Source organism: Barbus barbus (genome assembly GCF_936440315.1).
Source record: "Barbus barbus genome assembly, chromosome: 14".
Taxonomy (NCBI): Eukaryota; Metazoa; Chordata; class Actinopteri; order Cypriniformes; family Cyprinidae; genus Barbus; species Barbus barbus.
This window is the reverse complement of record NC_136742.1, coordinates 16,103,678-16,129,755: the sequence shown is the minus strand read 5'-3', so window position 1 is coordinate 16,129,755 and position 26,078 is coordinate 16,103,678. Positions and strand designations below refer to the sequence as shown.

The following is a 26,078-nucleotide window of genomic DNA, read 5'->3' as shown; positions in this document are numbered from 1 at the left end:
TTGATGACCTGGACAAAGTTGGTGGGGAAGAATCCATGGACTCCGCCCATCTCTCCATGGTACCAGTTTTCATCCACCTGCCGGCGCAAGATGATGATGTCACCCTTGCTGAACTTGAGATCTCCTGGTTCTGTGCCATCATAGTTATATAAAGCCTTGGCACAAGGTAGCTGAGGTACTCCCTGCAGGAAAGAGAAAGAGAAGTGGAGGATTACTAAAAGTGGGAGCCCAGGGTTTCCAAAGCAACTTGGATTCATGGATAATGCAAGATCAGCACTCAAAAGCACATTCATTTTTCAAAATCATAGGACAGGCGAAGGGTGACCGTGATAGCCACAGCCAGCTTTCATAGAGCGTGACCATGTGTGGAGTGGAGGAGGGTGTTAAGTGTAAAGTGAAGGCAGAGATTCTATAATAAACCCTTTGCTGCAAGGTTTTTTAAAACCTATACACTGCTATCTTTGGAGCCTATCACATAGTATCCATAACATGGACATCTGCAGAATGAAAAGAAACAAACAACCACATATATACAGTCTTCGCTCAGCTATACAGTACACAACACTATCACATAAGCTCACTGCTAGCTTTTGTGCTGCATATGAGCAATCAGTCTGTCTGGCTTGTCTTTCAGTCTGACCTTGTTGGCTTGTCTCTGTGTTTGACTGTGCAGAGCTGCATTTTCTGTCTGTCCTGCACCGTCTGTGTTGCCTAACTTACTGACTGCCTCCTTGTCTGACAAACCCAAAATGCTCTGGGATATGCCAATGGATTCACAATGTTGTGGGGGCAAGTCTATTTATCAATGTGCGTGGAGTTTTATGGTGCAGAACCAGTCGTCGGGAACTGGTCAAAGCTCCTTTCAGGCCTGACAATGATCCACAGCCAGAGAGGAGGAGGAGGCAGAAGACGCAGTTCTGCTGAACTGAATGAGCCCTTTTCAGGCAAACTGTTCAAGAGAGGGGCCCTCTGTCCAAGAGAACCCCCCACCACCCAGCATAAAGCCCCATGGGCTTCCTCCACTGTAGCATGCATCTCCTGCGTATAGTGAGGAGAATGATAATCACAACAAATGACAAAGAGAATCAGGCAGGCAGGTTGGAAATGAAGTTGGTTAGGTAGGCAGACATGAGGGAAGGTAGGTAATGAGACAGAAAAGTAGGAAGTTGGTAGATAGGAAGGAAGTTGGTTAGGCAGGTAGACAGGAAGGAAGATAGGTAGGCAGGCAGATAAGTACGTAGGCCTGAAGGAAGGAACGAGGTAAGGAAGCAAGGAGGGAAGAAAGGAAGGAAGGATAGAAAAACGGATAGCATGTAGGTGGGCAGGAATGAGGGAACAAAGGTAGAAATGTAAGTAGGTGGGTAAAAAGGCAGGAAAGTAGGCAGAAAGAAAGGAAGACAGGCAGGAAGATGGGATGAATGAAAGAAAGAAAACATGGGAAACTGAAGAGAGAGACTGATGTGGTACTGTTCAGTCCAGAGGAGGATCAGACAGTGACTAAGCAGCACTCACCGCAGAGAGGACAGATGGCCAGCCAGACACTGAGACAACTAACTAGAGGGCAAACTGACCTTTCAGAAACCACATCCCTTTCTCAAACTTAAAAACAAACCAAACAGGAAATAAAGATGAACTTAAGAAATGTTATTTGCTCACAATTCTATGTAATTTGGGCCGACAGCTTTATTTGATGTAACGTAATGCTGTGCTCAAGTCCACAGACTCGACCAACTGAAAAATCAAAGCTCCATTCGTCTGTGCACCTCTGTGCTGTTTTCATCCCCCTTCTGTGGGCCTCTCTCAAAAGGCAGCTGTCAGCAGATCTGCAGATTTAACCACTTTGCTCAGCTTAGAGCATGAAACAGACAGAAAGAGTGAGAGAAGAGGAAATACACGAAAGAACAAGGGATAAGATGGGAGGATAAGAAACGAAAAAAGAATAGGAGGGCAAGAAAGAAAAGGAGAAAGAAAAAGAAAGAAAAAAAGAAAGAAGAGTTTGAGCAAATTAATGTTAGGACGGCTGGTGTGTGTGTGTTTTTCCGGTCGAAGCCTTGCGTGTGAAAACGAAGGGCGCTAAAGATCGTTTGAACTGGACCGACATGAAAGAACCGCATTCAGGCTTTTATCCAGGCCAAACAGGGCACTGAAGGTGTACGTGTGTATGCTTGCCCGTTTGTTAAGGTTACATGAACCTCACTGTTTCTATTTAAAAAAAAAGTGAAGCCACTCGTTGCCTTTGAGGCTTTCCAATCTCAAGACTCATCCTGCTCCAAGAAATCTTTCATGGGACAGGAGGGATAAACACCAGTCTGTCTCCCTGAAGATCTGAAGACGACGACTGGATGAACCTGGATCAGAACTACACAATATTAAACACTAATGCAAGACAGCTCTGAGCGTCCAACAGGCCTGAAATTATTCACTGCTGTGCTCAAAACTTCTCTTACTGGAGGGAAAAACAACAACACCTTTATGTTGTTAAAACTCTCCCCAGTGCTGAAGCAAATGAGATTATAATGTAAACAAGATACCTAAAAATACCTAGTAACAAAATAAAAACCTCTGGTGGCTTTCAGCGTGTCTACACTGCAGGCATGCTGATCCATCCTCTCTAATGACCAATTACAACTAATTTGTCACTTCGTAGATTCTTTCCAGTGCCTTACAGTACAGTACAATTTACACCAAGATTGGGGGGGGGGGGGGGGGCTCTAATGAATTCAACTGTTTCTCAATTCAGTAATTTTGCATTATAGTAAAGACCTGCTCACATTTTGGATAGTTCATTTAAATGACAGAATTTTATTTTTTTTAAATTTGGTGAACTATCACTTTAAGTTTAGTGACTGAAACTAATCTTTTACTATGAACCAAAATCAAAGTTTTCATTTAGCCAAAAACTGAAAATAAAGTTTCAGTTAATAAATGTGAGTAATTGAACTCTGTATTCTAGAGTTTTGCGTTCACAGGTGATGAAACGTAGGCAATGAGATGCCTTGAATTGAATCAAAACTCCTTAAAACCATGAAGTGTAAAAAATAATTCTCACCTCTTCTTGGTTAAATGTCTTGCTCGAGGGCACATTGGTAAATTGTAAAACTATTCGTAGTGATACAATTAATAAAAACTGAGGAGAAAATTTTTTTTATAATAAACAAGGGATTGGCTCTTAGATTCCGTCGCACAATGCAGAGTGGAACCTTCCTATAATCTGTCAAAGCATGACAGCTAGATGTGCCTAATACAGCACTAATGAGAAATGTGTAATACAATACTAATGAGCTCTCCCAGTCACAAGCCATCAATCACTATTAAGGCTCTAATATCCACAAACATCCCTAAACATCTCTAAATCACTGTTAGAGGCAAACTAATGTCATATCATACAGCCTTTTAGCTCACTCAAAGAACACTCTTTCCAGTCGCCTCCCTCGTTTCTCGTCTTTTCAATTCACACCCATCTCATCTGTGACCCATCAATGTCTAGATCATGTTTTGGACAGGTTGACAGGGCCCCAGACTAAAGAAATGACTAGGGAGCCACTAAAAATTAAACCATCAGGGGTCAAATAAAACTTTTTACTTCATAAATATTTGAAAATCTCTTCTTTGTCTCATGACAAAGAAACATTTTAGTATACTGACAACAATTTAAAGGGATAGTTCACCCAAAAATTCTGTTATTAATTACTCACCCTCATGTCGCTCTTCTCCAGAACACAAATTAAGATATTTTTGATGTAATCTGAGAGCTTTCTGACCCTGCGTAGATAGCAACACAACTGAAACGTTCAAGGCCCAGAAAGGTATTAAGGACATTGATAAAATAATCCATGTGACAGCGGTTCAACCTTAATTTTATGAAGCTACAAGAATACTTTTTGTATGGAAAGAAAACAAAAATAACGTATCAGATTATATGAACAACATATCAGTAAACGGACCAATTTAAGTCTCACAAACCTTAAGTATTAGAGTTCCTAGTTCCTTTCGAATCAGACATCACAGAAAAATGACTTTCATTTAACAATCAATATTAAACTTAGTAACTGCTTTGAACAATTCACTGATCTGGTAATTAACGAGTGAGTTTGAGAATCTTTTGTGAATCTTTATGATTGACTCATTAACAAGAACAGGTTAATAAGAGTCATTGACTTGCGAATCGACATCACGGTTCGTGCTGTTCATTGTTGTAATTTTTTTTATTTTAGTCACAGTCTGCAGCCCTTGAAAATGTATTAAAGTAGTGCTAAGAGTCAACGCCAAAGGCAAATTACGATGAGAAAGTAATTAAAAAAAGGTTACACCAGCTGGGGTGCAATAGGAAACAGACACTCCACACATTAACTGAATGAATCAGTGTGTGTTTGGAGTAAACAAAGGGTGCATTAAAACGCTCTCAGTGCACAGAAGGGCAGTACAATGTTTCCCTGATGGTTTTTACAAGAGCTGTTATAGGAGTCAGGGTGGGAGGGTCGGGCAGGAAACAGTCTGACCTCCATCTAGAATAATTTAGCTTAAGAAATCCCCCAACACAGAGAGATGACAGGAAAAAGAGTACAACTCCCGAGAGGCACAAGCAATCAAGCCCATCAGAGAGTAGTGCTTACCTCGTAACCCTAACGCACTCAGATTCACCAAATGGAGATGGCATAGGTTTATTGACAGGAGTTTGTGTGCGTGTGGCAGCCATGTTGTTTTCATTACATCTATATTAACTTAAATGGGCTGCTAATGGCTCCGTTTACGACCACTGGGAAATGACCTGACCTGTCCCTCATCTGTGTCCTCTGCTAAAAATGGACTCCCACCTACAGCTGTTTCTGAAGCCTCATACTTCTTACCTCAAGAGTAATGGGCCTCCCTGCTAAAGCTTTAGTGGATAATTACTTTGTAAAGGATGATAGATCAGGTGTGGAGGATGCTGAGTGGGCATTTATGACCGAGGAAAGGAAGGAATTGATGCAGTCGATGCAGGGCTGAGGTCTGAATAACAAAACATCAGGTTTGACCAGGCAGTGGGAACATATGTGTCTACTGCTATCATTTGAACCCAATAAGAAGCAAAGGCTTATCAGACTGCAGCAAGATCTTGATGAGGAACAGAAAGAACAGTGTTTAGGTTAGACTCGAGGGAGAGAGAGAGAGAGAGAAGGAGGGAGGGAGGAAGAACAGTTAGAGAGCTAATCAGGTTATAGATATGTGCTTGCTGTCCTGTCTTTCTACATTCAACCCTTGACCTTTATATCCAGCAAATGAGCAGTGTGCTCCCATGGTCAAAAGTGAAACTGGGTAGTTAAGGTTTCCATGGCAACATCTGCAGAAGATCCACAGTTCTTTGTCACCCTCACAGCAGAACACAGAAATGAGAGATGGGGAGATGGCAAGATGCAGAAGTTTCATGGCAGCATGCTAGAAAACAACACTTGATTTGACACACTGAGAGGGAAAATTGGAAAACACTTAAATAATGTTATCTAAAAGCTTAATCCCCATTACAAAACAGATAAAACTAGATTTTGACCTTTAATCCATCTCAAGTGGTACAGTGAAGGTTGCTTGGCCATTTTTAACTTTCCTTTTTTGAGTGATTTATTATTTACAGGTGCGAAAATTTCAGGTTCCTAACTGGTCCCAACTAGATTCTCAACCCGAAAGTGAGGGTATTTAAAAAATAAAAAAAATTATATATATATATATATATATATATATATATATATATATATATATATATATATATATATATATATATATATATATATATATAAAAATTAGGGTAAGTCATTCTATATGTGCACTATACCTACCTAAGTACTCCTAAAAAATGTAGGACTGAGACACAAATCCTTCTCATTGTAAACTGGTCAAGTAAATGTGCTCTAGAGATCGGGTTTGTTCCAGGGAGCTCAAACCATACTGAGTTGAGATATTAAGGTGTCCATAAATGTCTGTAAAATAAACAAAATTTGTTGTGGGTCATGAGACAGAGAAGTAATAATAAAGAAAAACTGATGGTTTTGGGTAATTATAAAAAAACTAAACAAAAAAAACAAAGGAAAATAGGGAAAAAAAGAGGACATTTTAAAAGTCAAGAGACCAACTTTTTACATTTTTGGACTATATGTAAGACTAATGAAATGGTCAATTCTCAATTCATTAATTAAAGAATAAAAATGTAAGTCAACCTTTTAAAAAACAGACCTTAAAAACTGTTTATTAATGTTAAAAGATGTAGTTTGATGCAACGTTAAAATAACAATTGAATAAATCAGTGCTTATTCATCTTAATATTCATCTTACAATTTACCGAAAGTTCATTGTTTGCACGAAAGTGCATTTAAAAATTAGTTAATGTATGATTTTATTGTTCGAATTAACATTTAAAAATTTTATTTAGGCCTATATTTTTATTTTTCAGTTAATAAAAAGATAATTGATTTCTTTTTACAGTGGGGAAAAATTATTTGATCCCCTGCTGATTTTGTACGTTTGCCCACTGACAAAGAAATGATCAGTCTATAATTTTAATGGTAAATTTATTTGAACAGTGAGAGACAGAATAACAAAAAAAAATCCAGAGAAACGCATTTAAAAAATATATATAAATTGATTTGCATTTTGATGAGCCAAATAAGTATTTGATCCCCTATCAATCAGCAAGATTTCTGGCTCCCAGGTGTCTTTTATACAGGTAAGGAGCTGAGATTAGGAACACTCTCTTAAAGGGAGTGATCGTAATCTCAGTTTGTAACTTGTATAAAAGACACCTGTCTACAGAAGCAATCAATCAATCAGATTCCAAACTCTCCAACATGGCCACGACCAAAGAGCTGTCCAAGGATGTCAGGGACAAGATTGTAGACCTACACAAGGCTGGAATGGGCTACAAGACCATCGCCAAGCAGCTAGGTGAGAAGGTGACAACAGTTGGTGCGATTATTCGCAAATGGAAGAAACAAAATAACTGTCAATCTCCCTTGGACTGGGGCTCCATGCAAGATCTCACCTCGTGGAGTTTCAATTATCCTGAGAAGGGTGAGGAATCAGCCCAGAACTACACGGGAGGATCTTGTCAGTGATCTCAAGGCAGCTGGGACCATAGTCACCAAGAAAACAATTGGTAACACACTACGCCGTGAAGGCCTGAAATCGTGCAGCGCACACAAGGTCCCCCTCCTCAAGAAAGCACATGTACAGGCCCGTTTGAAGTTTGCCAATGAATCAGAGGAGAACTGGGTGAAAGTGTTGAGGTCAGATGAGACCAAAATTGAACTCTTTGGCATCAACTCAACTCGCCGTGTTTGGAGGAGGAGGAATGCTGCCTATGACCCCAAGAACACCATCCCCACCGTCAAACATAGAGGTGGAAACATTATGCTTTGGGGTGTTTTTCTGCTAAGGGGACAGGACAACTGCACCGCATCAAAGGGACGATGAACGGGGCCATGTACCGTCAGGGCCAGGTCATTGAAGCCAGCCAGGGCATTGAAAATGGGTCATGGATGGGTATTATCACATTGACCCAAAACACACGGCCAAGGCAAGAAGAAGCACATTAAAGTCCTGGAGTGGCCTAGCCAGTCTCCAGACCTTAATCCCATTGAAAATCTGTGGAGGGAGCTGAAGGTTTGAGTTGCCAAACGTCAGCCTCGAAACCTTAATGACTCAGAGAGGATCTGCAAAGAGGAGTGGGACAAAATCCCTCCTGAGATGTGTGCAAACCTGGTGGCCAACTACAAGAAACGTCTGACTTCTGTGATTGCCAACAAGGGTTTTGCCACCAAGTACTAAGTCATGTTTTACAAAGGGGTCAAATACTTATTTGACTCATTAAAATGCAAATCAATTTATAACTTTTTTGAAATGTGTTTTTCTGGATTTTTTTGTTATTCTGTCTCTCACTATTCAAATAAACCTACCATTAAAATTATAGACTGATCATTTCTTTGTCAGTGGGCAAACGAACAAAATCAGCAGACGATCAAATAATTGTTTTCCCCACTGTATAGCTAAGTGCTACTTCCGGTCCTCCGTAGTTTTACACTGTCTTTCAACCCTTTAGACAGAAACACAAAATACACAAATGCAATCTTGTCAACAACCTTGTTATTTTTATTTTATATGATGCTGGAAAGAGTTGATTGCTTAAATTTACAGACATCACATTTTATAGTGACACATGAATGCCTGTGAGATATTATCCCAACAACAATAAACCACAGAACAGAGGAAGAGAGAATCACAAAAACAGGAGGAAAAGTAAAGCTCTGAAAACACTAGGCTAGCTGTCTGGACCCCAGATGTGCATCTGGACCACGATCACAGATGAACCCGAGCAGAATGGCTTTCCCCTGATCCCTCTTTCCCAGCCCTCTCCATTTACCTTCTACCTTCGTTAGGGTCATCCAGTCATACACTTGTGACTATTTAAAGCCATGTGACCATCCCACCTCATTACAACCCGCACCTGTTCCACAGTCAGCGACCTCCAAAAAACCTCTGCATTTCACCTTGCCATAGGGAACCAAACTTCACTTTAGGGGCTCATGGGAACCACTGCCCTTACAGCTCGATTGAATCAATCTGCCACAGACTCGGTGCAAAGTCTCACGAGAGTTGGAGTCCTTTCATGAGATCAAAGCTGCCCAGCCTAAATGTGTGGACAAATGAACCATGAAGTAGGCATGTGTAAAGCTCAAGTTCAAAAACTAGAAGCAGAGGCCTATTTAAAAGGAGAAGAAAAGACTTTCATTGAGTAAAACACTAAACATATGGGAGTACAGCTGAGACGTTGCTGAGGCAAGACTTTTCTGTAAGCTACAGATTAGTCATCAAAAAGAAACTGTTTAAACATGGAGGGGGTCTGGGCTTTATAGTGGCATTATGGGAAAGGAGCATGTGGTTTTTATGAAGGATGTGCGTAACTCTGTCTATGTGTAACTCGCTGGGAAAATAAAGCAAATTTGTGCTGTTATTTTGTATGTGGACACTTTTTCTCTCAATGTGTGTGTGTGTACACTTGCCTGACCTCACTTACTATGGTAAAGCCAGGTGGCTTACACTGCATGGGTGGAATAACACAACTCTCAATCTCCAGTACTGGGGGAAAAAAGGCCACACAGACAGGCAAGATTCATTAACATTCAGTTTTTAACCTCACCACATCTTTTTTTATTCATCTACCCGATTACATAAGCAGGTGCTTACTAACGAGAAGGCACTATGTCAGAGAGCACTCAGAGGAAAAACACAAGGGTTTGCTAAAGTAGGGCTTCGTCATGCAGAAAAGCGGAGACAATTTTAACTTTTGCTGTAGTGCACACTCAAAGGGATTCGTTGACCAATGGCAATCTCAGACAGACAGGTTCAGTGCTTTCAGAAATCCAAATTACCATATTCCCCACTTGATTTCAAACTAACCCAACTCTATTTACAACCTTAAAGGATAATTTGTGTCACTGTCTATCAAATGCACCATCAGACCCCTTTCTAGTGCGTACATTTCCTTTTGAAGCAATTTATTTGTTTTTTATGAAATTAATACTTTTATTCAGCAAGGATGCATTACATTGATCAAAGTGACGCTGAAGACATTAATAATGTTATAAAATGTTTCTATTTCAAATAAATGCTTTTTAAACCTTTCAATTCATCAAAAAATCCTGAAAAACATGCATCACATTTACCACAACAAATAACTGTTTTCAACTGAGATAATGATAATGGTTGTGAGTACCAAATCAGCATATTACAATGATTTCTAAGGGGCCTGTGATACTGAAGACTGGAGTAATTGCTGAAAAAAAAAATCTGCTTTGCCATCACAGGAACAAATTCCATTTAAAATATATTAAAATAAAAAACAGCTCTTTTAAATTGTAATAATATTTCACAATATCGCCTGTTCTAACTCTATTTCTGTCAAATAGCTAGCTATGCAGTCTTGGGGAGAATAAGTTCAAAAACATTTTTTTAAAAAGTACCAACCACAAACTTCAGAACGACAGTGTTCCTAAGATGCTATTTTTGCACATTTTTTGGATAGTATCTATTATAAAGTGTAGATGCATATTGCTGAGACAATCTGCTGCATGTTTTGAACCTACAACCTTTCACTCATGTGCCCAAACATTAACCACTAAGCCTCACCACCCCAATTCCACTGCCCACAATCACTGCTGTATTCTGCATCTCTCAACCACTCTTTTCTCTCTCTCTTTTTGTTTCTGTCCATCTCCACACACTCATGTTCTCTCTCCTTCTTTTGTATCTCTCTCCTTACTTAGCTGACAACACTTCTGGTCTTTATACACACACACACTCTCTCTTCACTGCAGCATGAAGCTGTTACGAATGCAGAAATAATGAAGTGAAGTGACATTCAGCCAAGTATGGTGACCCATACTCGGAATTCATGCTCTGCATTTAACCCATCCAACGTGCTCACACACAGCAGTGAACACACACACACACCGTGAACATACACCCGGAGCAGTGGGCAGCCATTTTATGCTGCAGCGCCCGGGGAGCAGTTGGGGGTTCGGTGCCTTGCTCAAGGGCACCTCAGTCGTGGTATTGAGGGTGGAGAGAGCGCTGGACATTCACTCCCCCCACCTACAATTCCTGCCGGCCGGAGACTCGAACCCACAACCTTTGAATTACAAGTCCGACTCTCTAACCATTAGGCCACGACTTCCCCAATGACGGAGGAAGCAGAGTGTGTGTGTGCAAATTTGTGGCAAAACAGACTGAGTGAAAAGGAGGAAAGAGATAGAAAAGTTATTAGCATCGGAGAGTGCACTCTTTTCTCACTTTTTCGAGTTAGTGTGAAAATGGCCTGAAAAAATGTCTAGGGTACATTTCTCTGGTACGTTTTACAGTTGGAATGAATGCAATCGGTTGTAAAAAGTAACTGATGACATAATTTGCATCTTTCATGCTCCTGGTCACACTCATGTTATAAACACATTTCTCAAAACGTTTTATCTCAGAATAAATTGTCTTCCGAGACCAGGTCTCATTTTTTGCATCTCTTGCATTGGCAGCAGGCAAATGAAAGCGCTGTTCTGTGTATGCAAGTTTGGAAAATCCAATGTGACAAAAACATGAATAAAACAACTTCTCGGTTCTCAGCCGTTTGGACGAAGCGACCAAACTAAACGTGAAAAAGCCTCACTCTGGGATGTTTTTTTCCATCTATTCCTGCCAGTTCTCCCAATCCATGCAATTCATCTCTGCTTTTATACAGCTTTCCCTCAAGCCCGGTACACACCAAGCCGGCAGCGTCTTGGTCCAAAGTTGCCCTGACACACCAAGCCGACGCTCGACACCCGACGGCCAAGTAGGGTTTTTTTCTCGCGCACTGGTTCGGCAGCTGAACAGCCAATCAGAATGATCAGATGGCCCGACTGATCGACGAACTCCGACGCCGATTCAACATGTCGAATCGGCCGAAAACAAGCCGACGAGGACCAACTTCAGCCGACGGCACAGAACACACTGAGAAAACTTCGTCTACCGACGAACAAAAACTGCCTGACGGCCGACCGTCGGCTTGGTGTGTACCGGGCTTCAGAGACACAAACCCCCTCTCTCGCTCTCACATGTCAAATCTCTCACCTAACTGTCAAGGCTTCGTTTCATTGGCCGGTATATGGAAGCACACTGGACTCAGAATGCAAAGCTCTGCAAGCTAGGTGATTATACAGCTAGAGCTCGGCTCAGTTTTAACACGAAACAAGCTGACCACCTGCTCTCATCTCTTCAAACAAACCCAAATAAGTCTGGATAAGAGAAAATCCTGTTAAAAGCGAGCAACAGATTAGTAACTTGGCCTGTAATATCTCCTAAATCTCTTTCATAACCTGGTATAAAGTTTAAGCAGAGCAAAGTTACTTGGTTACATGGTCACATATCATATCGCACTTCCATATTCACCACAAACATTCAGCTATCAGAGGAAGAAAAAAACAAGAACAACAAGGAAAAACAGTGGGCTGGCAGCCATGGTGACAGGAAAAGGTCTAATGTAATTTGGCGTAGTTAGAGGGGGAGGAGCCTGATAGAATGAGACTAATGAGGTTAGCGTAGCAAGCTTTATTAAAGTGCTAAACACACGCTTGCGCTTTAGTGCCAACAGCCAACGCTGAAGCTGTTCCAGGCTGAGTTCCACGGGCCCGATTAGCACAACATTCAGAACCGATTCCTGCAGCTTCACACCCACCCACAGAGCTGCCTCTCACTTCAGTCACACAACCACCACTTAATCACACTATCAGCTGAAAGAGATGAAAAAAGAAGAGCAAGGACAGAAGCAAAGAGTCAGACAAAGTGCAAAAGAGTACAAGAAAGAGAAAACCGGTAAACAAGTGAAAAAGCAAAAAATTAAAAAACAAAGAAATAAAAAGCAAAAGAAATGCAAAAAAGAAAGCAAGAACAAAATGGTGAAAGAAAAAGCAAGCGTAAAAAATGAAAATCTAAACCAAAAATAAATAAAAGGATAGAGTGAAAAGGGAAAAAGCAAAAGACACACAATAAGAGCAATAAAAGAAAAATGAGCAAAAGAAAAAAAACAAAACAAGAAACAAGGAGCAAATATAGAACAAAATTAAAAGCAAAAATTAGTAAGAATGAAACACTACAGTAAGTGCAAGAAAGATGGCAAAAGACAGAAGAAAGAAAATCGATTGAAAGAAGGAAAGAATGAACAGGAAAGAGCAAAAGAAAAATGGTCAATAAAGAGATCAAAAAAGAAAAATAAAGAGCAAAAGAAAGGCAAGAGCACAAGGAAGAGCACCAGAAAGTATGAAAACATGAAAAAAACTGAGAAAAAAAAGAAAAGGAAAAACCAAAGGACAGAAAAAAACAAATGAAGCAAGAAAGAGCAAAAAAGTGTTGAAAAAGGTAAAGCGGGACATGAGTGAAGGAAGGAAGAAAAATGAAGACAAATGAAGCAGAAGGGAGGTTACAGAAACGTCACTCAAGGGACAAATGCAGATGAACTGAGATGTAGAGCCCCCCAAGGACCCCAACAAAACTTTCACAGCCACAGAGGAGTGTGTGACACAAAACAGAGGGACAGAAAAACATCCATAAGACAAAACACGATCTCAAAGGAGCTGCCTCAGTTTGACCTGAGAATCCCACCACATCACAACCATCTGCTCAATATTACAGAACCAGAGAGACATGATGCAACACAAAACTCACACACCACAAGATCGGATCACTGTTGTTTAATAAAATTTCTCATTTGAAATAATCACCATAATCATACAGCACAATGTAATTAGGCTTATTTTTATTTATAAAACAAAAAGCCTATTCAGAATTGGCATAGATATGAAATATACTTGGAATGTAGTTCATATAGTTCAATGGGTGATTCCCTTTCTTTTTTTTGTCAGATGAACCTCTAAAATATTTACTTGAAGTAACCCTTGAGCTTGTAAGTCAATATTTTCATAAACACATTTGCAGTTTCCTGGTTCTCTGATGTTGGTAAATGTATTATTTATTTAGAAACAAATATTTATTTCAGCCTTTTTTGTGGCCTTTTTTGCCCTCTGGACAGTATAGAGAGCAAACAGAAAGCAAAGTCGGAGAGAAAGCCAGGACTCAAAACTCGGGTCCCCAAAGCTCAACTATATGTTACATAAAGTGTATGTCAGAGCACTGCCCAAAAGGCTATCATATCTAGGGCTGCCCCCGACTAAAGATATTCCTAGTCGACTAACACTCCTGCATTTTAGCGATTAGTCGAATAATCGTTCATTTATGATATTAATATAATAACTTGCGTATATACAAGGAAAGGTACAGTCCAAGTTGAAGTTTAACACTTCCATATGACAGAAAATGCTAAAGCATGATATTAGCGCGTTCAAAATGAAAATTAAGCGTTTAAAACAGAATAGTAAAGCGTTTAAAGTATACAGTGCTTACGGACACAAAAATCAGTGGCCGGAATGTTATAGGCTAATTATAACATAAAAACAGCAATCAGACTGCCTGTGCATTTTAATAATTTATTATCAAAAATACAAACTGTAACAGTTACATGTCAAAAAAAAAAAAAAAGTTTTGAATAAAATAAACTAAAATTCGTTCTTTAAAATAAATCAAATAAACTTATTAGTAACTTAGGCCTAGTACAAAACAAGGCAAAAAAAACAAACAAATAAATACTGTAGCAAAAACGCTGTTTGGTATAAAAATAGTGGAAAATTTATATAATTTTTATATTGTTCAAAAGGAAAATGAACAAAAACGAACAATTTAATAAATGCACATGGCACATCGCACAACGCCAAAACTTAGAATAAAAAAGAAGGCAAACAAATTAACAGCCTAAGTATTTGATTAAATTGTTTAGAACAACTATATTTAAGACAAAATGTGGAACAAATAATTTAAAGAACACTAATACAAATCAAAAATATCAGAGCAAAGCCGCAAACTGTCATTAAGACGACGGATGAGTCTTGACCTGAAACAACAAATTGCAAACAGACTAATTTTTTTAACAGAATAAAAAACTACTTCTGCATTATATAAAAACGAATAAATAAAAATATGTATTTATTTATTTGTATAGCCTACCCGTTATAAAAATACCCGTTTTTTTTGTTTGTTTTTTTTATAGCCTAACGGATAGCAAACGGAAACACTACAAAAAGGAAATTTCAAGCTTTCAATTCGATTTTATTTTTTTTCATATTATGTGAGAGGAACACCAGCTTGTCCACAATTCGTTCTTCTTTTTCCTGACATAATTATTAGCATCAGCCAGACACCTCTCCCACAAGTGCGCTTTGGTATACCGCGAGGCACGAGATCGCGTTGATCTCTCGTTGCTTTGATGTCATACACCAACTGCGCAGCCCCTGAATGCGTAATTTCACGTGATTTTTTTTTTTGCGACTAACCGACTAATGAAAATGTATTCGACCAAGCCCTCTTCATATCGACTAACGTTTAGTCGACTATTTGGAGGCAGCCCTAATCATATCCAACTATGTTCTTATGATTTAAATAATTAGTTGTTTCCTTCTTTCCTGCAGTTCCTTTACAAACTCTGCCCTACAGCAAACTCACGTCCATCCTGAAAGGATACAGATATAGGGAGGAGGAAGGGAATGTTTGGACACACACAACCGCTGGAACATCTCAACTATGTTCAGCTTATTCTTATATAAGGTCCAAATCAAAGGTAAAATCCAAAAGAGAGCCCAATCAATCAAAATGAGGCAGAAGAAGTTTCAATCAATCACACTTAGCCATCAGCATCAAGACTGAGGGAGCATCTCAAAAACTAAACACTCCTCCAAGAATCAAACTCCTCAAATAGCTTATTTATAAACCATTTAAACTACAGATCAAAATCAAAACAGACACACAAATGGTGTGACAAAGCGAATCAGAGTTGTGAGACCACACGCGTGATGTGCAGATATGTGTGTTGTTCAGTCCAGGTGGGCCATCGCAGGTGTGACAGATTTACTATAAAACAGCAGAATAAAAAAACATTACAAACACAGCTGTCAAGGAGAGCTCAGGTGTCTTACACATATGCCACACATCTCTCTCACACACACACACACACACACAGGCGTGATGATATATGGATTGGTTAGTAAAAAAGTAAAAAAAGTAAAGTCGTGACGTATTGTCAAGTATGGTGACCCATACTCGAAATTGGTGCTCTGCGTTTAACCCATCCAAGTGCACACACACAACAGTGAGTAGTGAACAAATGCACACACACACACACACACCGTGAACACACACCCGGAGCAGTGGGCAGCCATTTATGCTGCGGCGCCCGGGGAGCAGTTGGGGGTTCGGTGCCTTGCTCAAGGGCACCTCATTCGTGGTATTGAGGGTGGAGAGAGCGCTGGACTCCCCCCACTCCCCCCACCTACAATCCCTGCCGGCCGGGGACTCGAACCCGCAACCTTTCGATTACGAGTCCAATTCTCTAACCATTAGGCCACGACTTCCCCGCTTATTGATTGGTGAATAATGACCAGATGTGACTCAGCTGGGAAAGATGCAGATGGCAGCAATGAATGCAAGAAAGCATGTGTGTGCGTGGAGCAGATGTTAATATCACCAAATGAAATATTCAAGTCTAGTCTCAGCCTCATATAACAAACTTACAGATTAAGATTCCAAGTTTATGCAACTGTTGAGAGTAAGGACATTAATAAGACCTCCCGAAAACATGTTTATATGACTTACAGCAATATTTAAATATATAAATATTAGTAAAGATCAAAATTAGAAAACGATTTCCTAAATTTCGAGGCCAATGATTAGACCTATTTGAAGTTATCCTAACAGGAGTAAAAGTGCAGTTTTTAAAGCATATTTCATGAGTTAAATATATTCTGAAGCACTATAAAAACTTAAATGAGATATTTGAAAAAGCACACTGATTAAAATTAGAGAACATTTTTAGATACCTCCCAGTTATTGGTGTTAATCTGGCACCTCATGCTAATTTCCTTCATTATCTGACAACCTTATTTAACTAGCCGCCTAATTTTCCAGTTTTCACTGACTTTGCAAGATGGTGAGCCAATCTCAAAGTGACTGAAATCCTCTAACAGCAGGTTGTCCAGATGAAGGCCACTAGCAGCCAAAGCAAGAGAAGTTTGTCATTCCAAACCTGTGATTTCTAGAATTGCATCTTTACAATGTCACTAACTTATTCAAGTCCCCTAAAAAGGCTGGTCGTCCACGAAAAAAACAAATGCACGAGAGGACAGGATAATGCGGAGAATCTCAATGGACAATCGGTTCAACACTGCCGCTAGAATTGCTCGTCAGTTCAGCAACAGACAAGGGCAAGGATCCATCTCGGCAAACAGTGTCTCAACATTTAAGAGAAGTCGGACTGAAAGCCCACACTGCAGTGTCCAAACCTCTCATCAGCAGAAAGAATCAAAAAGCTAGACTAACCTATGCTGAGGAGCATGTTGTGTGGACAGAGGAGAACTGGTCCAAAGTTCACTTTACTGATGAGAGCAAGTTTAATTTGTTTGGGTCCGATGTTCATCGTCAAACTGAGGAAAGACTGGACCCAAAGTGTGTAAAGAAGTCAGTGAAAGGTGGAGTAGCAAATGTCATGGTGGATGTTTTCTGCAGCAGGAGTTGGGCCTCTTAAGGCACTTTCTCACTGTGTAGTTCTAGGAACTTAGTTTGTGGGTTTCGTGATAATGGAGACGGAATGTAAACGTACAATTTACATGACTGAAAGAGCATGAAAATCTGACAAAATATCCTACAACAATTTGTAGTGTTATCATAGAGATTGAGAAAAGAACAAAACGCTGCAGACAACAGGTAAATTGCGTTATCACCGTTTTCCATGTTTGTGGAGTAAATATTTTTACACACACTTTTTAAAAATGCCAGTAGCCGGTGTTTCGTAAGCGTTTGGCCAATCAGTGTTAACGTACGTCACTGTTTTAGACCCTACTCTGAAGTAAGAGCTAATTTAGCTCCCCCAAAATATTTTCGTAGTTCCTGCGAACACGCCGAAAAGCAGGAACTTCCGCCAATACTTCTATGAACTATGAAAATGGTCCTCCGGTACAAATGCACCTTTATACAACTACATGGCAGAGTGAATGCAAATGTTTATCTGAACCTCCTGTGGCAGTATGCAGTAGGGCTGAACGATTTTGGAAAATAATCGAATTGCGTTTTTTTTTTGACCAATATTGTGATTGCGATTTAATATGCGATTATTTTTTAAAGCCTTTTATATTCTGTATTATTCAACCAAGACAAGTAATAAATCATTGTATAGTATGCAGTGTTGGGCACGTTACTTTAAAAAAGTAATTAGTTATATTACTAGTTACTTCTCACAAACAGTAACCGAGTTACGTCATTTTAAAAGAAACTAATTACCAGGAAAAGTAACTATTGTTACTTTTTTTTTTAAATGATCAAATAGGTCAAATAACTTGGATGCCCCCAATTTTAAATATGTTAAATGAATGAAATGGTCACTAAATACAATTATTATTATAAAACATTGTACACTCATCTACACTATTTTAATGTTTCTGTGGGACAATGTGAGAGACACCTATCAAATTCAATTGATTATTGTAAATATTATCAACCCTCTACTTGGCAATATAATCTCCATTGGCTTGTAATTTTTTTGAGTTTATATACATACACTAATATATATATATATATACTAAGCTTATGTTTGGAAAATGGCACAGTTTTTTTTTTAAATATCTCACTTAGCATCAGTCAGTCAAACACTATATGATATTGTGATAATTTAGCATTAAATGATGATATAACTAGTAATTAGAATAACCATGTATGAATGCATATTTGTCATGTTGACTGAACTTAGGTCTGGTGGTGGTGCTTAAGATATTGTCACTTAGTGTTTCTATAAAAAAAAAAGGGGGGGGGGGGGCTACAAATAATACTGATAAGATAAAACTACTACGAATTCTACTACTAATGAGAACAATATAAAACGCACTAAGGATTATTGAGCTGCTGGTTTCATGAATATTAATCAGGTTTTCTGCGTTCGCTCGAACTGATTCGCTGAAATCAAAACAGGGAGGATAATAGGTGAGCGCCAGCCAATGAGATTGCCGTTTGTGCATTAGTCCCGCCCACTACCGGAAAACCCGGCAGTTCTTAAAAGCTGAAGAATTCCAAAGGAACTCCGTTATTTTGACAGGAAAATACAACAAAGGATATCATTTACATGTAGAGCGTCAATTCTGTCAATGTCCCCGTCACACGGCAGAAAAGGTAAAGCAGTTACTTGACTAGTTCTGATCTAATTTCAATTGAGAATCTCTGGAAAATCTTTGGTGACAGAGTTATGGCTAAGAAAACCATTGTAGTCATCAAACTGTGGAAGAGACTAGAAGCAGAGTAGACCAAAATCACCCCCGAGCAGTGTGAGAGGCTAGAGATGTCCTGTGGTCCAGATGTGCTGAAGTTATTCAAAGCAAGGGCTTCTACACTTCCTAATCATTTTTGACTGCTGTAACCTTTAGAAATTTTAGTTGTAATCTTTCTTCATGCTACAATCACTGCTGTTCTCTAATTTTGATCTCTGTGTTTTCCACAAAATTAAGGCTTTTTGTTGAAGTGCTAGCATGATATAGCCACAACTAGAATTCCTTAAAATTTTGAACAGTGAAGATTACATTATTTCTGAAAAAAAGTGTTCATAAACCGTTCTCTAATTTTGTTGTATTAGATGTTGTATTTCTGTCCAAGTGGGTGATTCTTGGCCAGAATAAGTTAAACGTGGACCAGACAGTGAGCAAAAAGTCATCGTGAGAGTAATATCAGTCTTACGAACTTTAATATACTACACAAGTAATAAGACTGAAAAAACAAACACCATTTAAGCAAACCAGAGAAATGTTGCAACAAACTTTAATTAGTCCAGTTTCAGATGAACTAACGAGTAATGCCTGACACAGAGGATACTTAAACACACAGAGACGGAGAAACTCACACACACCCTTCTTTCCCCTAGGGCCCTCCGGCATTCTCCACTAAACAGCAAGACAGTCTCCATGGTTACGCTTTTAACACCTGATTAGGTCTTTTGATCCCTATCCTGAAATTATGTAACCTCAGGGCAGAGAAATGGACAGTCACACCCAACAAACCACAGCATACACAAACACATCCAAAACAACAGAATAGTACACAAATAGTGGGCCAAACTGTGAAATACTACTCACATCAGCCTCATTTATTGTTAATACACACGCAAATATAAACCATCTGGAGGCCTGTGGGAAACATTACGCTGTTGAGAACGACTTCCTGCTATCAGCTAGGAGAGAAATGAGGGAGGGAATTAAAAAAAGTTGAAAAAGATTAAAAGGCAGAGAACAAGAAAATGTAAGCGAGGGAGTAATGGGTAATAAAAAGGAAGGGAGAGAGGGGGAATGAGCTGATGTGCTTGCAGAGAGCACAGTGGGACGGAAAGGAGGAGACAAAACTGAGAAAAAGAGAGAGAGGGGGATCTGTGTGCACTGAGATCTGTAACTACAGACTTGACTACAGGGCCTTAATGAAGGGGTTACATGAAACAGGTCAGCTAGAGGTTGCCGTAGCAGCCATGATATCATCAAAAAAGGCCAGTGAGTCAACACGGACCGCTCGGCCACAGGGCAGCTGAGGGGCGGGTCAACGGAATGTCACTTTTATATGTGCCAGGACGCAATAAACAGCATTCCTCGTTCCTTGCGTAAAAACACCACGTACCGCCAAAGAGACACAGAGTGGCAAACACAAGCAAACAGACTGCTGAGAGGAGGCAGGGAGAGAGGAAAAGCTTCACACATCAAAAGGGTGGCCTACAGAGTTTAGATTTTAGGGCTTTTGGGGAGGTTTCCGTCAAGGAGGTCGATCTCACAAAACTCTGTCACTGATGGACAAACACTTGGGTTTGAAGTTAAATGCTCCCAAGCGGTGCCTGTGGGTGTGCAACAGGGTGAAACGTTCAAGATTTCTCTTGTAATCTTTACGGAAAGTGGGGCAAGGAGAGAGAAAGTGAACTTTGTTCATAGCGAATGTGGTCCTGCACCTGATCAACTACTTATTCACATTCTATTTAAAGGGTTAGATCACCCAAAAAATAAAATCCTATCAAATTAATTACTCACTCTCATGTCGTTCCAAACCCATAAACCCACAAACATTCATCTTTGAAACACAAATTGAGATTTTTGATGAAATCTGACCCTGCATAGACAGCAACACAACAGACATGTTTAAGGCCCAGAAAGGTAGTAAGGACATTGATAAAATAGTCCATGTGACATCAGTGGTTCAACTTTGAAGGGTTACTCCACCCCAAAATGAAAATTGTGTCATTAATCACTTAGCCCCATGTTGTTCCAAACCCGTAAAAGCTTTGTTCATCTTCGGAACACAATTTAAGATATTTTGATTAAAACTGGGAGGCTTGTGACTGTCCCATTGACTGCCAAACAATTAACACTGTCTAGGCCCAGAAAAGTATGAAAGACATCATCAGAATAGTCCATCTGCCATCAGTGGTTCAACCGTAACGTTATGAAGCTACAAGAATACTTTTTGTACGCAAAGAAAACAAAAACAACTACTTAATTCAACAATTCGTCTCCTCTGCGTCAGCGTAGTGCTGTTTTGGAGAGTATCCACTGAACTCAAAATGCGTATGTTGTTCTGTGTCAGCTGCACCGCACAGATACGTCTTCTACGTTTATTTACGCATTTATTTGAATGAAAACAGCGTGTCGTTGTGGTGTGGCTGACACAGAACAGCGTACGCAGTTTGCATTCAGTGGATACTCTCCAAAATGGCGCTACGCTGACGCAGAGAAGACGAATTGTTGAATAAAGTGAACCACTGATGGCAGATTGACTATTCTGACGATGTTCTTTATACTTTTCTGGGCCTTGACAGTGTTAATTGTTTGGCAGTCAATGGGACAGTCACGAGCCTCCAGATTTTCATCCAAAATATCTTAAATTATTTCCCGAACACAAACAAAGCTTTTACGGGTTTGGAACGGCATGGGGGTAAGTGATTAATGACAAAATTTTCATTTTGGGGTGGAGTAACCCTTTAATTTTATGAAGCTACAAGAATAATAATAACAAAAATAGCTTTATTTAACAATTTCTTCTCTTCTATGCCAGTCTCCTCAACGTGTTCACCAGAGTACTACACCGCATGCATGTGATGCTACTGTCACAGGAGCTGGCGTTCTGACGTAGAGCTTCCATCTATCTTAGTTCATTGTCTGTATATGATGTTGCAGCTTCAGAAAAATTACGGTTTGAACCACTGATGTCACATGTACTATTTTTACAATGCCCTTAATACCTTTCTGGGACTTAAACGTGGTAGTTACATTGCTGTATATGGAAGGTCAGAATGGAGGTGCGCTTACTCTATTGGTTAGTAAGACTCAAGGCTGGCAGTCATGCATTTGCGTTTGATCTGGGACAGAGAATATTGCGTCCACATCGCAGGCTTTGCGATTAGTAAATCGCAACATCTCAAATCGCGATTGCGATTAGATTTCAATTAATCGCACAGCCCTAGTCAGAAATCTCTCGGATTTAATAAAAAATATCTTAATTTGTGTTCCGAAGATGAACAAAGGTCTTACGGGTTTGGAACGACATGAGGGTGAGTAATTAATGACAACATTTTCATTTTTGGGTGAACAAACCCTTTAAAGTCATACATAACTCCGAAAACAAAGCTGAAAAACAATCAAAGAACTCTATCATATATTCAATGCTATGAATATCACAAATACTGGCAAATCAAGCATCTATTATTGTTACTCTTCTGAAGTGGTCATTGAAGCAGTCTGGGAACACAATTTTTGTTGTAATAAAACAGTGCTTCTCGACTTCCATAGGTCCATGGGTGTAAGGCCAGCCAATCAGATCTGAGCTTGCTATTTTGAGAAACTCTCAATGTACAAAGAGAATCAGATGAACCATGAATAGTCTGTAGACTGCACAATTACACAATATTACAATTGAAAACTCATACTTCAGAAGTCTAATGTTTTATTGGAAGATCAAAAATGTATTGCTTAAAATATATGAGGTCAAAAAAAAAAAACCTGAATGGATCAATTGTTTACAATTAGATCCATAATACACATTTAGAAAACAGAGTGAGTTCTCATATCAACTAAGGTTTCTGTAAATAACTAATCATGAAAAATTTGGTCATTTTTAATGAATCTTTGTAAATCACCTTTTCTAATAATGTGCTAGTTAGCAAGTTCTGTGACGAACGCGGCTAAAGTTAACAGTCTCACTCTCCCCACGGAAGAGAGGGGCAGCGTGAGCAGAGCTCATTAGCATTTAAAGGGACATGCACCGAAACGGGTCACTGTGAACAGAGCTGTTTTTGACAAGGTAAAAAGGGTGTTTTACACTTCCATTGAGAAAAACATAGTATGTTATAGACTTTTCATTAAGAATGATATCAACTTGTGGAAAATGGGCATCTGATGATGATCTACTGTCACTACATCAAAAAGTTCTATTTACAATGTGTTTTCTGCAGCATTTAAGAAATTATTCTTTGGGTTTGGTAACAATAACAACTATTTGCATACAATGATTTAAGAAATCTTTATAAACAGTTAAGTGTTCTGTGTTTAATTACTTTATTGGTGACAATAGATATAGAAGTAAATCACCCGTGGATTCACCAGCTGATGTGCTACGCGTCTGCAACAAAAATATAAACAACCATTACACTTGAGGCATAGATGCAGTGTAAATAGTTTTTATGTAATAATATTAAACCTGATCACAATTTTGAGGGAAATAGCTGATAATTGTGCTCTATGTATACATGCCATCTTATTGAAGAGAGTCTCGACCCACAAGGCCATTAAACCAAGCACTCGCTCATCAATGAAACGCAAGGCCTTATCCATTGTGCCTCCCATAACGAGATATTAGATTTAAAATGTGCGCTCTGGGCTAACAACACAGCTGCTAATGCTCTCTCAATGCCAGATATGGAGATTTATTATATCATTCCCACATTCAAACATGCTTTAGAATCTGATTAAATATTAATACCTTTCTGAATGTATGCGTGTGTGAGGAAGATCAAAGAGTAGCTCTGAATTATATTACCGTTCACTGCCTCTTGCTCTGACGCTGACCCCAGTCACATGCCCTCTCACATCTAACCTACGACCCCGTGAGCTGTTTCTCTTTGTTTCATCTCTGACAACCCAGCTGACCTGCTGGCCACAGAAAACCAAGTCACGTTGTCTCAGAACGGGAGGAGAAAGTGATGAGGTTAAACCATCATTATGTTGGTGCTCAGTTCCCTAAGTCTTACAGAGAGGATCAAGACACCAGGGTTTCCTACTAAGGTGTTTTCGCTGAATGTACAATACTGTTCAAAAATTTGAGGTCAGTAAGATTATTTCTGAAAATAAATAATTTGATACAGCAAGCACACCTTAAATTAATCAAAGGTGACTGTAAAGACATGTATAATGTTACAAAAAATATTTTTTATATAAATTGTTCTTTTAAATTTTCTATTCATCATCCAGGTGGATGCTGCACACTGGTGGTGGACGAGGAGACACCACCCCTCACAATGTAGAGCGCTTTGAGTGCTTAGAAAAGCAGAAAAGCGCTATATAAATGTAATGAATTATTATTATTATTAATCAAATAAACCTGAAAACGAAAAAAAAAAAAAACGTATGGTTTTTCCAATAAATATTAACATGCTTTGCTCTGTGTTTTCTTTCTTTTGTATTTTAGTCTTTCTTTTCTTGCCTTTGTGTGTCTCATGAGGCTTAAAACGGCTAAAGACCTACGTGGCGACTTTTTTTTTTTTAATAACTGGAAAGATGTGGAAAAAGCCGTGTAAACAGGTTGCCTGCTGTTTGTTTAATCAGTGACGTGACACCACAAATAAGCAAATAAGAACGTTAACCCGGGGTTTAGGAATGTACAGTGTGAAACGTCTGTTAATGAATACCCAGGACTAACAGTTAACCCCAGGTATAGTATGAGCAGTGTGAAACGTGATTACAGATAACCCAGGATTTCATTTATCCGGGGTTTAGGATGAACCAGGGTTAAAAATTTCAAGCGTGAAAAGCCCTATATCTTTACACATTCTCTGTTAAAAAAAAATGTGTTCAGAAATGTTAATTATCATTTATTACAAAGAAATATCTTTCCAACTAGTCAGTTTTTACAACCCATAACTACACAAAGCAAAGCAGGCTTTGTTTCATTTGAGTCAGATATGACTGAAAGACTTTAAAAACAGAATCAGACATTAACTGAGTACCCATTCTGACTGATTCAGTGAGTTGATTCAGTGAATTATTCATCTGACTGATGAGCAATTCATTAAAAGAATCAGTTCATGTCATTTGTCTACACTAGTTGCGATGTGCGTTTCTGATACATTATTTTAAATTGAATTAAGACTGCAAATTCACAAGACATACAATTTCTTTTGCTTTAGACTCCACAGCAGCAGTGATTCAGGAAACACTTCGAGACACAGATCCCATTCATTTAATCTAATAACCAGTTCAATGAACATTCTACCTCCTACACAAACTGAACACAAGCCTTGTCTCAAAGTCTGCTTACAAAAAGGTAAACGCCGGGCGGCATTCAGGCAAGTGATTCACAAACACACAAATACATATGCATCACACACACAATAAAACTGCTTGTGATTAATCAGCAGGCTTCCCACTGTGTTGTTTCAGCGAAGTGGCTTTTGAGCTCTGCGCTAGGGAGATTCGCCATAACTGACATTCAGCCCATCACCGTACGTGACCACTGGTGCAGAGTGAACAGAGATGAGCAGGTCCCTTCAATTTATTATATCTATGGGAGCTGAGAGACAGACATGCACAGGGGATTGTGGGATTGACAACAGATCGGAGCTAGCGGTAAGAGTGTCAAGAAGTTGAGAAATGTTCGACTTCATGCAAATGTGAAGCAAGAAAAGCAGACAGCTTATTGCTGTGAGGTGAAGGCACTGACATCAATAATAATCTGCCGACAGTGGTAGAGTTTCAATATTTTCATATTCAGATTTCAAAAACTGTTTATATACACCACCATTCAAAGGTTGTTTTTTTTTAAAGACATTAATACTTCAGCAAGGATGCATTAAATTGATAAAGTGACAGTAAAAACAATTATAATGTTACAAAAGATTCTATTCATCAAAGAATATTCAAAAAATAGGCCTATATTTATCACCGTCTCCACAAAAATATTAAGCAGCACATCTGTTTTCAACATCATAATAAGAAATGTTTCTTGAGTGCCAAATCTAGCAATTTCTTAAGGATCATGTGACACTGACGACTGGAGTAATGATGCTGAAAATTCAGCTTTGGCATCACAGGAATAAATTACATTTTAAAATATATAAAAATAGAAAAAAAACATTTTAAATAGTAATAATGTTTAACAAAATTACACTTCTAGTAGGGCTGGGCGATAAATCGATTTTATCGATTAAC

General features: G+C 39.0%; 1 protein-coding gene across 1 annotated transcript in view; it reads right to left on the bottom strand.

The window, feature by feature from the left end:
• The window catches only part of LOC306880703 (E3 ubiquitin-protein ligase SH3RF1-like), a 65,077-nt gene that overhangs the window by 26,203 nt on the left and 12,796 nt on the right, over positions 1-26,078 (bottom strand). Inside the window, exon 3 of the mRNA XM_079434424.1 lies at positions 1-182. This exon is cut by the window's left edge and continues 94 nt beyond it. Coding sequence (XP_079290550.1) covers positions 1-182 — 182 coding nt within the window. The remainder of the gene's footprint in view (positions 183-26,078) is intronic.